Source organism: Priapulus caudatus, unplaced genomic scaffold (assembly GCF_000485595.1).
Source record: "Priapulus caudatus unplaced genomic scaffold, Priapulus_caudatus-5.0.1 Scaffold92, whole genome shotgun sequence".
NCBI classification, from domain to species: domain Eukaryota; kingdom Metazoa; phylum Priapulida; class Priapulimorpha; order Priapulimorphida; family Priapulidae; genus Priapulus; species Priapulus caudatus.
Window position 1 is genome coordinate 579,361 of NW_014577153.1, and position 11,478 is coordinate 590,838.

At 42.6% G+C, this 11,478-nt stretch overlaps 1 protein-coding gene across 1 annotated transcript in view; it reads left to right on the forward strand.

The window, feature by feature from the left end:
• LOC106804901 (5'-3' exoribonuclease 1-like) overlaps positions 1-11,478 on the forward strand; it is a 33,311-nt gene that overhangs the window by 3,627 nt on the left and 18,206 nt on the right. Inside the window, exons 2-10 of the mRNA XM_014806291.1 lie at positions 2,771-2,902; positions 3,187-3,287; positions 5,031-5,128; positions 5,388-5,497; positions 5,932-6,042; positions 6,388-6,470; positions 9,026-9,182; positions 10,597-10,716; positions 11,188-11,195. Of these exons, the coding sequence (XP_014661777.1) occupies positions 2,771-2,902; positions 3,187-3,287; positions 5,031-5,128; positions 5,388-5,497; positions 5,932-6,042; positions 6,388-6,470; positions 9,026-9,182; positions 10,597-10,716; positions 11,188-11,195 (920 nt within the window). The remainder of the gene's footprint in view (positions 1-2,770; positions 2,903-3,186; positions 3,288-5,030; positions 5,129-5,387; positions 5,498-5,931; positions 6,043-6,387; positions 6,471-9,025; positions 9,183-10,596; positions 10,717-11,187; positions 11,196-11,478) is intronic.

Consider the following 11,478-nt stretch of genomic DNA (forward strand, 5'->3'; position numbering starts at 1 on the left):
CATTAGTGATGCCCGCGTGTTAGTAGAGATCGGTTGGTTACTTAATTGAAGCAGTCACTGGAGCAGTTGTGTGAGTGATGCCCGCGTGTTAGTAGAGATCGGTTGGTTACTTAATTGAAGCAGTCACTGGAGCAGTTGTGTGAGTGATGCCCGCGTGTTAGTAGAGATCGGTTGGTTACTTAATTGAAGCAGTCACTGGAGCAGTTGTGTGAGTGATGCCCGCGTGTTAGTAGAGATCGGTTGGTTACTTAATTGAAGCAGTCACTGGAGCAGTTGTGTGAGTGATGCCCGCGTGTTAGTAGAGATCGGTTGGTTACTTAATTGAAGCAGTCACTGGAGCAGTTGTGTGAGTGATGCATGCGTCTGCTGCTCTGTACAGAAACGGCTGCTCAGTGCGATGTGGCCGGTGCTGGATCAACTCAGCAGCGAGGAGAAGGCTCGCAACAGACACAGTGGACACATGCTCTACGAATACTCAGACCAGCCGCTGGGCACCTACCAGTCGCGGCTGCCTGCCCTCTTCCCAGACGTCGTCAACAACAGGGCCAGGTGAGGCAGTTAGCGTGCGAGCGAAGAGATCTCATTGCAAAAAATTCGAACGGAAAGTAAGTTGTGAAGTCGTACCAGGAAGACCGTCGAGAACACTTTGTGACGAGCGACCTTGTGCGTTCATTCTCCCCAGGTGCAAGGAAATTGACAAGGACGTCTTTAAGATTGACAATCCGGCGGCGATTAGGAAGGGCCTGCTGCCGGGGGTGAAGCTAGACGTGTACTACTCCGGGTTTCCGTCGCTGAGACACGTTCCCCACACGGTGAGCACGTGGTCTGACCACGACAGTCATCGCTACGTTGACGGCAGGAGGCAGCGCCGCAGCGCGAGCCTTGCTGATCGTAACTGCCGCTGCAAACGTAGAATCTCATGAGGTTGACGTTAGATGTGTCGACCGGCAGTGTAACTACATGTATCCGTAGCGACTAGGGGGGCTTTCATTGGAAGCCAGTGCACGGCGAATTCAGTCGCCTCCTTTTGCTCGTATGGTGTGTATATGTCCTACAGGCAGCAGCTGCTTAACGCGATGCCCATAAAGGAATAATGTGTCTCTCTAATCTGCACTGTTGACGATTAATATAATAACTGGATTAGAATTTCGAATTCGAATTGTAAACAACTTCTGACAAATGCATGTGGTTTACAATTGAGCTTTTTATTAGTAACCAGCAGTGAAATTGCACAAACTAACATGAATATGATTGTAAGTTTATATACTTATAAATGACACAATGTGTCAGTTCATCAAGCATTCGTCAACAGTGCGGATTAGACAGACATATTGAGGTTTTAAACTTCAGGGGCCTCATCTTATCTATCACTTGATACTCGTGGGCCTGGGATTTTAAAAACAGACATTATAACAATATTATGACAATAAAAAACCCTGACAAAGACAGCGAGTCGACTGCTGAGTGACCCGGCGTGCATGCGACCTCCATCATCGTACGCTACTGAACTCCCCCCCCCCCATCTTGCAGGCCGAGCTTCGCAAGGCAGGCGTCAAGGTGTTCCAGATGAACAGCCGCAGCGAGAACATGATACTGAAGGTCAGCACGGGGTCGACGGTGGGACCGGTTCAAGAGGTTGCGAGGTCACTGCTCGGCAGCAGTGTGCACGCACAGTGGCCGCACTTGTACGAGGCACTCGTCGTCGCTATCTCCGACGGATGCACGAAGTATGCAGTGATTAGGCACATTGGTTTTATTGGGACCCATGTTCTCTATCCTTGGGCCGCAGATTGCAGGGTCTTTATGAATACAGCAGAATGGTGGTTGGAGCCGAATTTATTGCCTGAGTGTTGTTAATGTGGTTAAATCCGGTAGTAAAGTTTACAGGCATCTTCTGACATGCGCTGTAGACTTTGATGTTTTACAATAAATTGTCCTAGTTTTCATTGGCACTGATATCCTGATGGATTGCAGCTGAGTGACATGTATGGCTATGCTACATTTTTGTAAGCATGGCTATCGCCAAGAAAGGGTCGCATCTAGATCATAGCCAGGATATGCACGGTATCTGCGCATGCGTTAAAATTATAGTATGTTTTGCAAGGGCGCATGCGCAGTAGTCATCTGCGCATCTCGCCCATCGAAAACGGTCGCAATAAACAAACATGGCGGCCAACCCGGTCACTCATGGAAACATTTGATTGAAACAATTTGCAATGTAATAAGTTAGTAAGACTGTTAATGTTATATGTGTGTCAGGTTACAAGGTGAAACAAAAAGAAAACAAAAAAGCATGGCTACTATTTCATACGGCCCTGCAAAACAAGATTCAAACAAAAAGAAAACAAGAGAAAAACAAAAGTGCATGCGCACTTAGGAGCATCCAGTTTCGGGCGAGCATCCAAACTCTACGGGGCACCGCAATTCTTGCTTACTTGTTTAGCTATCGTGCACTTGTTTATATCACGTGGAGGGATTGACCAATCAAAATGATTGCCATGCATGACGTCCTACTATAATTTTAACGCATGCGCAGATACCGTGCATATCCTGGCTATGATCTAGACTCGACCCCAAGAAAGGATGCAGTCAGTAATCTCAGTATAAAAGGGTTATACAGTATTTTATCAATATTATTTATTTTGCAACCTATTCTATTGAATGAAAGTGAAGATGTAGCATATAAGTCCCTAAAAAAGGATTGCTGTGTGATTTGTAGTCAAATTTTGTGGGTTTTTATTTATTTTCACGTATTTTTATTTATGTTCAGATTCCAGAATTTGATAACCTGTATCTGGATATGAATGGAATAATTCACCCTTGCTCGCATCCCAATGATGATGATGCTCACTTCAGAATTTCAGAAGAAAAGATATTCCAGAATATATTTCATTATTTAGAGGTTTGTCTTGTATAAAATTCTATCACTTCTTACATCGCAACATTCTATCTGCATAATTTATAAACTGAAAAGTGTATATTTTTCTATGTCATAGAGTTATATGTTATAAGCATAATATAAGTATCTACTAGCTATAACTGACAAGTAACTCTAAATGTTTGCTTACAGTTTGCTTTAAAAGTTCAATTATGCATCACTGAAATGGCTAGCTCAGTTAAAATGCTAGTAAAATAGAACTGAAAGTCGTGGTAATTGTAATTGCTCATTTCGTCTGGTTGCTGCAGGTTCTCTTTAGAAGTATGAAGCCAAAAAAGGTGTTCTTTATGGCGGTGGATGGCGTTGCACCAAGAGCTAAGATGAACCAGCAGCGAGGACGCAGATTTAGGTAACTAGTAAGCGGTTGCCCCATAAAGATTCATCGTCATACAAAATTGTTAGTAGCTTCATGACTAATCAAATTATTCCTTGGCTGATTCTCTTGTTGAGTTCCACACAGTGTTTGCCACTGAGCAAAAAAAGCTATAGGCCTGCAGGGCCTATAGCTCCTAAAAGCTGCAGGCCCGCCAGCAAAGCTGTAGGCCCGCTAATTTTGGAGCAAATTACAGTAATAAAACAGCATATCATGTTCTTCCTTGTGTTTATTAATCATTATCAATGTCTATAATCATAATCCCTTTGTTTTTCCTTCCTCTCGTCGGATGACTGTTTATGCTTCTTTGCCGGGGGCTCACAATTAAGGAAACGCCACATCGTTGTTATATGTAGCTCTTTGGTAATGCCCCAGTCACACATACACAACGCAATCTAGAGCCATTTCAGGGTACTCCAATAGCTTACAACTAGCAACACTTTTTGGTGGAAAAGGGAAAAATTATGTAAAATTTACCTACTGTAAAATTTTGATGGGCACTGGGGAATTCCGTCTGTGTTGAGTGTGTCCAAAGTAAATGTATTTTGTAGACATACAAGCTCTTACGTAGGGAAGCTTTTATTTAGCTACACCCTGTATAAAATGTATATATATATAGTTTTTCCAAACGTTAAAAACAATATGACACGGTTAAACCTGAGTGGTGCGACGAGGCTGTACTGCTGTTTGCATGACTAGCAAGTAATACGACGTGCTTTGCAGCTACAGTGACTTATGACATGTGTGTTAAAACTTGAGACAATTATTATTATTTACTGTATAATTCAACATGATATATTACCTAAATCTTCTTAATATTAATTTAAAACAGTATACTGATCGTTTGTTATAACTACCAGTGATACTTTATTGTTGACATCCAAACGTGAGATGCGCGGGGATGTGAGAATTACTCCACAACCTAGCGCACGTGACCCGTTCACGTAAATAAACCCTGGCCAACACAATGTAGGGCCATCCTTAAAAAATTATATGTTTGCTGTCCTCCGACCGACCCACGAAAATAGCCGCGACCCCCAATTTTTTTTTTGACATTTTGAGTTCCATTTTTTTTTTTTTTACATTCCTCATAGTTAAGACTGAAACACAAAGCATGTGTGGCAAACATGAGGACAGACTTAAAATAACTATTATGCCTCACAAAAAAAGACCTACCTACTCTACCTACCCACTAAAAAAATTATGGGTCGGGGGACAGCAAACATAGAATTTTTTAAGGATGGCCTAGGGTTCACTACCACTGGCCAAAAGTAAGCTCCACCCACTTCTTATCGATTTTTGGTATGCCAATGCTGCTACTGGATTCAGGAACCTGTGCTAACCTGTGCGTCCGAACATCCCACGCATGTTTCTTGAATGCCAACTAAAGTTGATTGCAGTGGCCGAACGCATTGTTTACATGTATATCACGGTTTATCACGGATTAGTTTTCAAATAAATACCCCTGGAAGTTAATATGCATGAACAGATTTCTACAGGTAACAGTTTCTCAGTGTTTCGAATTTTCGGTGATCAAATAGCTGTAGGATCAGCGGGCCTGTTTTATCAAGAAGCTGTAGGCCCGGCATCGAAACTGTCGGCGACGGGCCGACGTGAATTTCGAACACTGGTTCCACAGGTGTTTTTAATCTGCACCACTAAGACAGTAAATTTGTGCTTCGGTGGGTATTGAATATTATGACAATCTGTGACTGTCAGGTCTGCAAAAGAAGCGGAAGAGCTCATTAAGCAGGCATTACAGAAGGGTGAGGCACTTCCTTCCGAGGAGAGATTCGATTCCAACTGTATTACACCAGGTGAGTAATATCGCCTCATTTCGTACATAAGGCTGCCATTGAAATCACTGGTATTTTTAATTTGGCTAATTATTTGATAGCTTTACGGTCTCGCTTAAGAGGTCTATTGCTCCTGACTTGTGTCAAGAATATATATGCCCATGTAGAGTCATTGAAAGATTTCTTTACTGCAATGGCCTATAGGAACAAATAAAATAATGTTTAAAACATGTTAAGTGTGATGTGGTGTGATGTGAGGATGTTTACTTTCTCTCCTCAGGCACGTCATTCATGGTCAAACTCCACGAACAGCTAAAGTACTTTGTTAATATGAAGATCACACATGATAAGATGTGGCAGGGTCTTAGAATATACCTGTCAGGTCACGAGGTAGGATAGTATGTACCGCAGTGGTCCCAGCTTTATTGGAACAGGTTGGAAACCGTGAAGATGTTCAAATTGAAGCGTGGTCCAGTTTAAGCGGTAATGACATCACAACGTGCGCAAGGATTGTTTTTCAAAGAAACGTCGTTTAAGTGATGCACCTGTTTATACAAGGTCCAATAAAGCAGAGACCACTGTATTACATTTCTATTGTGACAAACAGCATGATGGTTTAGTCGATGAAGCCGATGCATGAATAAGCGTAAACATTTGAAGTTTTTGCATTTCAATTAACTGCGTCTGTTAAAAATGTTAAATATAGGAGATTAATTTTTAGAAACGCCCGATCTGCCAAACTACATTTTCATCAAACTCTGTGTAGTTAGAGCATGCATAATCTTTTTGCATAAATTATAATTTGGACGTGCACTAATTTCTAGACACCGGGAGAAGGGGAACATAAAATCATGCAGTTCATACGCCATGAAAAATCACAGCCTGGTTATGATCCAAATACGCGCCACTGCTTGTATGGACTTGACGCAGATCTGGTAAGAGAGTGTGCCATGACGCTAATCTTATTCTGTGAGTGTGCATTGTAATGCTTGCTGATACCAGGTAATAGGCGTTTTCACTAGTAGCAATTGCACTGTACTTGGGCTTGTTATTATAAATATCATTATTCTAATAATTATTCTTCATCTGAAATTTTATTAAATAGTAAAGATTGTAAGATTGTAAAGAGAGTATAAAGTGTGGATCGATTATCATTCCAGTTGGTGATTGTAAGATGCATGCAATTGCAATTAGTTCCATGTCATAACCAGCTCAGCAGGGGCAGTTTTTATAGAAGTTTTATTATATTGAGGTGTTGAGGTGACTGTCCATTGTTTCAGATCATTCTAGGCCTGGTATCGCACGAACCACACTTCTCGTTGCTCAGAGAAGAGGTGAAATTTGGTGGAAAGTCACAGAAAAGGTTTTTGTTTTGTTTATATAAATCTATCGACTCTTCATGTCTCCTATTATTCACTTTTACTTTCACATCCTACAAACTCTACGTACGTATTCATCTGCTGATTAGAGCTGTTCAGGTGTGATGGCCAAGTGTTGCCAGGCTAGCCAGCTCACGTTCCGGAACTTTGTACATGAATTCGTTTTTGATTCCCAATGTGACCTCATGCTCTCTGTTCACGTTCATGTTCATTCATGTTCACGTTCATGTTCATTCATGTTTACGTTCATTCATGTTCATGTTCATTCATGTTCACGTTCATGTTCATTCATGAAGAGAGAGAGAGCGCGCGCGCGAGAGCGAGAGAGAGATAGAGAGAGAGACAGAGCGAGAGAGCGCGTGGAGAAAGAGAGAGAGAGCGAGAGAGAGAAAGAGAGAGAACGGGCATGGGAAATGGGCATGGGGGTGGGGGGAGACGGAGGAAGATTAGAGGTACGAACCAAATCGAAATTATTTCTAAACGTGATAATCGCCCCCCTCGCCAACTACGAGCTAATACAGGGACCGTGCCGCGCTAACAAACACAACACGCAGTCGCTCCATAGACCAGTCGCCGGGCCACTGTTCCGGGATGTTTTCCTCCTGTGGATATTTAGGACGCTTCTGCTGTTAAGGCAACCTGACAGGCATTCAGAGGCCCTCTATTCACTCCATCTCTTTCGCATAGCTGTTGCTAAGAGACGGTAAATGCCGATTCCCCGCCCGCCAGTGCTCTTTGCAATACTCCCCATCACTTACAATCGACCTCCAGCGTGTGTTGCCAGTAGCAGTGCCAGTGCAGTGGCAGCCAGCAGTGACTGAACCAACGATACATCACGGTTCAAGGACTATAACTTATAAGCACGGACATAATAAATTTTTGCAATCTGTGACCACAGTCACTTGGGACTGAGTCAGTGAAAACTGAAAAGAATAGTCTGTGTATCAACTTGCTGTCACAAAAACTAATGCAGAACTAGCCGCTCCTACAGTCGCCGCTGCGAGTGTGCTGTGTCGCCATTATAATGATATATATAGAAGGTAGGGAACCCTGCCACGCGATTTTCGACGATCACTCCTCACTTCTTTCAGATTTCTAAAATTGTTAACGCCTCTACGACCTCTATTTTTGGCTCGTTCTTTTTGCACGACAACCTTTTCACTATTTACGGTCGTGTTACATAGAAAATCGAAGAAATACCTAAAGCCGTCGCTTTATTAACATCTTACCTACATTACAAAACACTTGCCATGCAGTATTCTCCTCTTTAATCACGTTTATTTTATTAAAATATCACGACATAAAAATCATGCAAACTTCGCTACACACAAAACTGCCAATCTTGCATTGAACCGCACCTGACAGCGTCACAGCGATGATTTCATTGGTCGGGGAGAAATGTCGTTGTGCGGTTCAATGCAAGATTGGCAGTTTTGTGTGTAGCAAAGTTTGCGTGATTTTTATGTCGTGATATTTTAACAAAATAAGCGTGATTAAAGAGGAGAATACTTCATGACAAGTGTTTTGTAATGTAGGTAAAATGTTAATAAAGCGACGGCTTTAGGTATTTCTTTGATTTTCTATGTAACACGGCCGTAAATAGTGAAAAGGTTGTCGTGCATTTTGCACGACAGAATTCACAGGTTTTGTCTATGGAAGGGTATTGGGCCCTAAAATAACATCAGAATATAACATTTTTTAGGGCACAATTTATTGGTCTAGACACGAGCAAGCAGTCGCCCGGTCGATTTTCTAATCGCCAATGGCGACTGGGCGACCGCTAGTTTCTCACGCTGGTTAGGGTTAGGGAAATAAGGGTATAATAATAATTTTAATATGATAATATTATACTATATAGGGAAATAAGTAAAATAGGAACTAGTGCTGCCACATAGCGGCACCCTTCATCTACTCGCGGGGGAAAGTGACACCCACAGGCTACGACCTACGTCACTACTCTAGACAGTACACGGCATACGATATACTACCCCGGGTACCCCCAAGTACCCCTTGGGGTAGTAACTAGTATCTATTATGGGCATACACGACGCCGACGGAACCGAAGCGGCGAAGGCGAATGCGACGGCCCAAGGATAGAGAACATGGGTCCCAATAAAACCAATGTGCCTAACCCTAATTCTAACCCTAACCCTAACCTATTATATTGATATAATATTATATTTATATTGATGTAAATGACATTGGTTTTATTGGGACCCATGTTCTCTATCCTTGAACCAATGCGGCCGCCGACTGGAGTTCGTCGTCGTATTCTATATGAATTATTATTCATAGCCTACCATATGCGTCGGTATTGACTTGAAAAATTCCATTATCCTCGACGCGTTTATCTTGAGTCAAAACAATGACAGGTAAACAATAAACAGTTAAACTAACGTGTTAAGTTAACAGTTATGCTAACGTGTTGATTCTTTGCTCACACGTCAGCGTCGCTGCAGCATAGAAAAGCGACCTCTAGGGTGCGCGCGTTGGCTGATTACTGAGCTCGCGTCTTTCTTTGTCCCTCGCTGTACTACAGGTTTTACCCTCACAACTACGCACCATACATGTCGGACATCACCGACTTTGCTGACTTCAATGTTGAGCTGGACATGGGCACGCCATTCCTGCCCTACGAACAGCTACTCGCTGTGCTGCCCCCTGCCAGCAAGAAGCTGGTTCCTGCACCGCTACAGGTAGGCATGTAGCGCTGTTATGAGCAGCAGCCTATGCGAGAGGCAAGAGACTCGATGAATGGCGCGATAAATGTATCTAATGTGTATAACTAATATAACGTATAATATACCTAATGCAGGATGCTACAAAAATTATGGTTACGAAACTGGTTGCCCGGAGGCAAAAGTCACTTGTCCGAAAAACATAAAGAAATACATAAACAAAATTCCAAGATGAATTTAAATGGTAAATAACGTAAATGTATATATAGTCAACATTCAACATTTCACTTAACGGCACAGTAGAAAGTTGAACAGCTGATACGAGTTTGTATACAAAATATATTCATGTTGGGACACAGCAAGCAGTTTGTTTTTAATTTGAAAATTTTTTAAGTGTTAGTTTATTATCAAAAACCCACCACACTCACAATAAATTAATAAAATATGTTCACGTTTATTTGGGGCTTGATCGTATGCGCAGAGAATATAGCAGTGCATGCATGCAGATATAATAATAGATATCATAAATGCAGATATAAGCTGCGTTCACACGAGGATTTCAGTTCCGTACTGAGCGTTCACACGGTAAAAATATTCAAGCCTTATACGCGGCTTAGCAAGTACCGTACTGAAATACGAGGCTTATTCGGCGCGGAATCATATTCCGCGCTGAAGCATTCGGCCCCACGCTGGCCGCGTATTGTCTGTCGTGTGAACGCAATTCGAGGCCTCTTACTGTAGTCCGCTTACCTAGACTGGTACTGGTATGGACACGGTATTTCAGCCGAATTCAGCACCAGATAAGTACGGAACCAGCGAGGCCGTGAATCTCGTGTGAACGGAGCTAAATAATAAACTGACAGCACAGTATATACAGTGTATCTGTTTTTGTGTACTTCAGCAAAGAAAATCCTCGTTCACAGGTTGCATTAAGCCCGGCGCACATTGCCGAACATTTTGCTCAAAAACATCGTAGCAATGTTCCATGAAATGTTCGGCAATGTTCCATGAAATGTTCGGCAATGTGCGGTGAAAAAAGTCGCCGAACATTTGTTCCGAACAATGTTTCTGAAGATCGGAAATGTGTTAACATTCTCATACATTATAAATAACGTTATAAATTCTCGAACATTGTTCGTCGAATGTTCGTCAATGTGCGCTGAATGTCGAACAATTCTAGGAACATTTGTAAAGTAGTAACCAATAGCAGCACGATATGTGGTCACATGATTTTTGTGCCCAATCGTGCGCCGATCACGTGGCTTGTGATCGTGTACGCAACTGCGTATCTGCATATCTGCGCCTAACAAAGGTGTCACTACGCACGACTTAAATGTTACGTTTATAATCGTAGCAACAGACCTAAGATGAGCCCAGACACTGTGCGGCTCGTGTTTGTATATTTTGTCTTGTAATATTTGGATTTTTGTAGAAATTGATGGTGGACGACAACTCCCCTATCATCGACTTCTACCCACCAGAGTTCAAGTCGGACTTGAATGGAAAAAAGCAGGAATGGGAAGCAGTGGTGCTGATACCATTCATTGAAGAGGTGCGTGTTTAGCTCTGACAGCGCACTGTCACTCTGCTCGCTTGTATCATTATAGTGAAGGTGTGCTTGATTTGCCTTGATTTGAACCATTGTATCCCCCGCGACGAAGTCGGCGGAAATACTATGTTTTCATGTCTGTCTAGCTGCCGCCGCTCGCCCCCGCCGCCGCCACAGACACTTTCCCTTTCGCTCTGTAACTCGACCCTCAATTGACCTAGCGCAACCAAACTTGGTATACTTACACATCTTGGGGAGAAGGTGTGTCGCATACCAAAACCAGGTCACTGCGACCTTTATTTGACCTTGACCATATTTCCCTTCTGCTCTATAACTCGGCCCCTAATTCACTTAGCGTAACCACACTTGATATACTTACACCTCTGAGAGAGAAAGTGCGCATTGGCACCTGTCTTTGACCTTTATTCTGGACTTGAAGATAATCTTTCCGACTTTTAGTTTAACCCTTGTCAGGTTGTCAGGTAACCCCTTGGCATACCTTGAGATTCAGAAGTAAACCTTGTATGTTGTAACACCTCAACAGCTTTATCATCCCTGTTTCTCTGTGTGCTAATATAATTACTATACTTTGCATACATTGCCATTGTGTACTGTTTCCTTGTAGCACAGTATTATACAGTAATATTCTTTTTATAGTGTGTTTTTAGCTCATCTGACATAGTCAGATGCAGCTTGTAGAATCGCTTGATCGTCCGTCCGTCCGTGCGTCCGAGCGTCCGAGCGTCCGTGCGTCCGAGCGTCCGA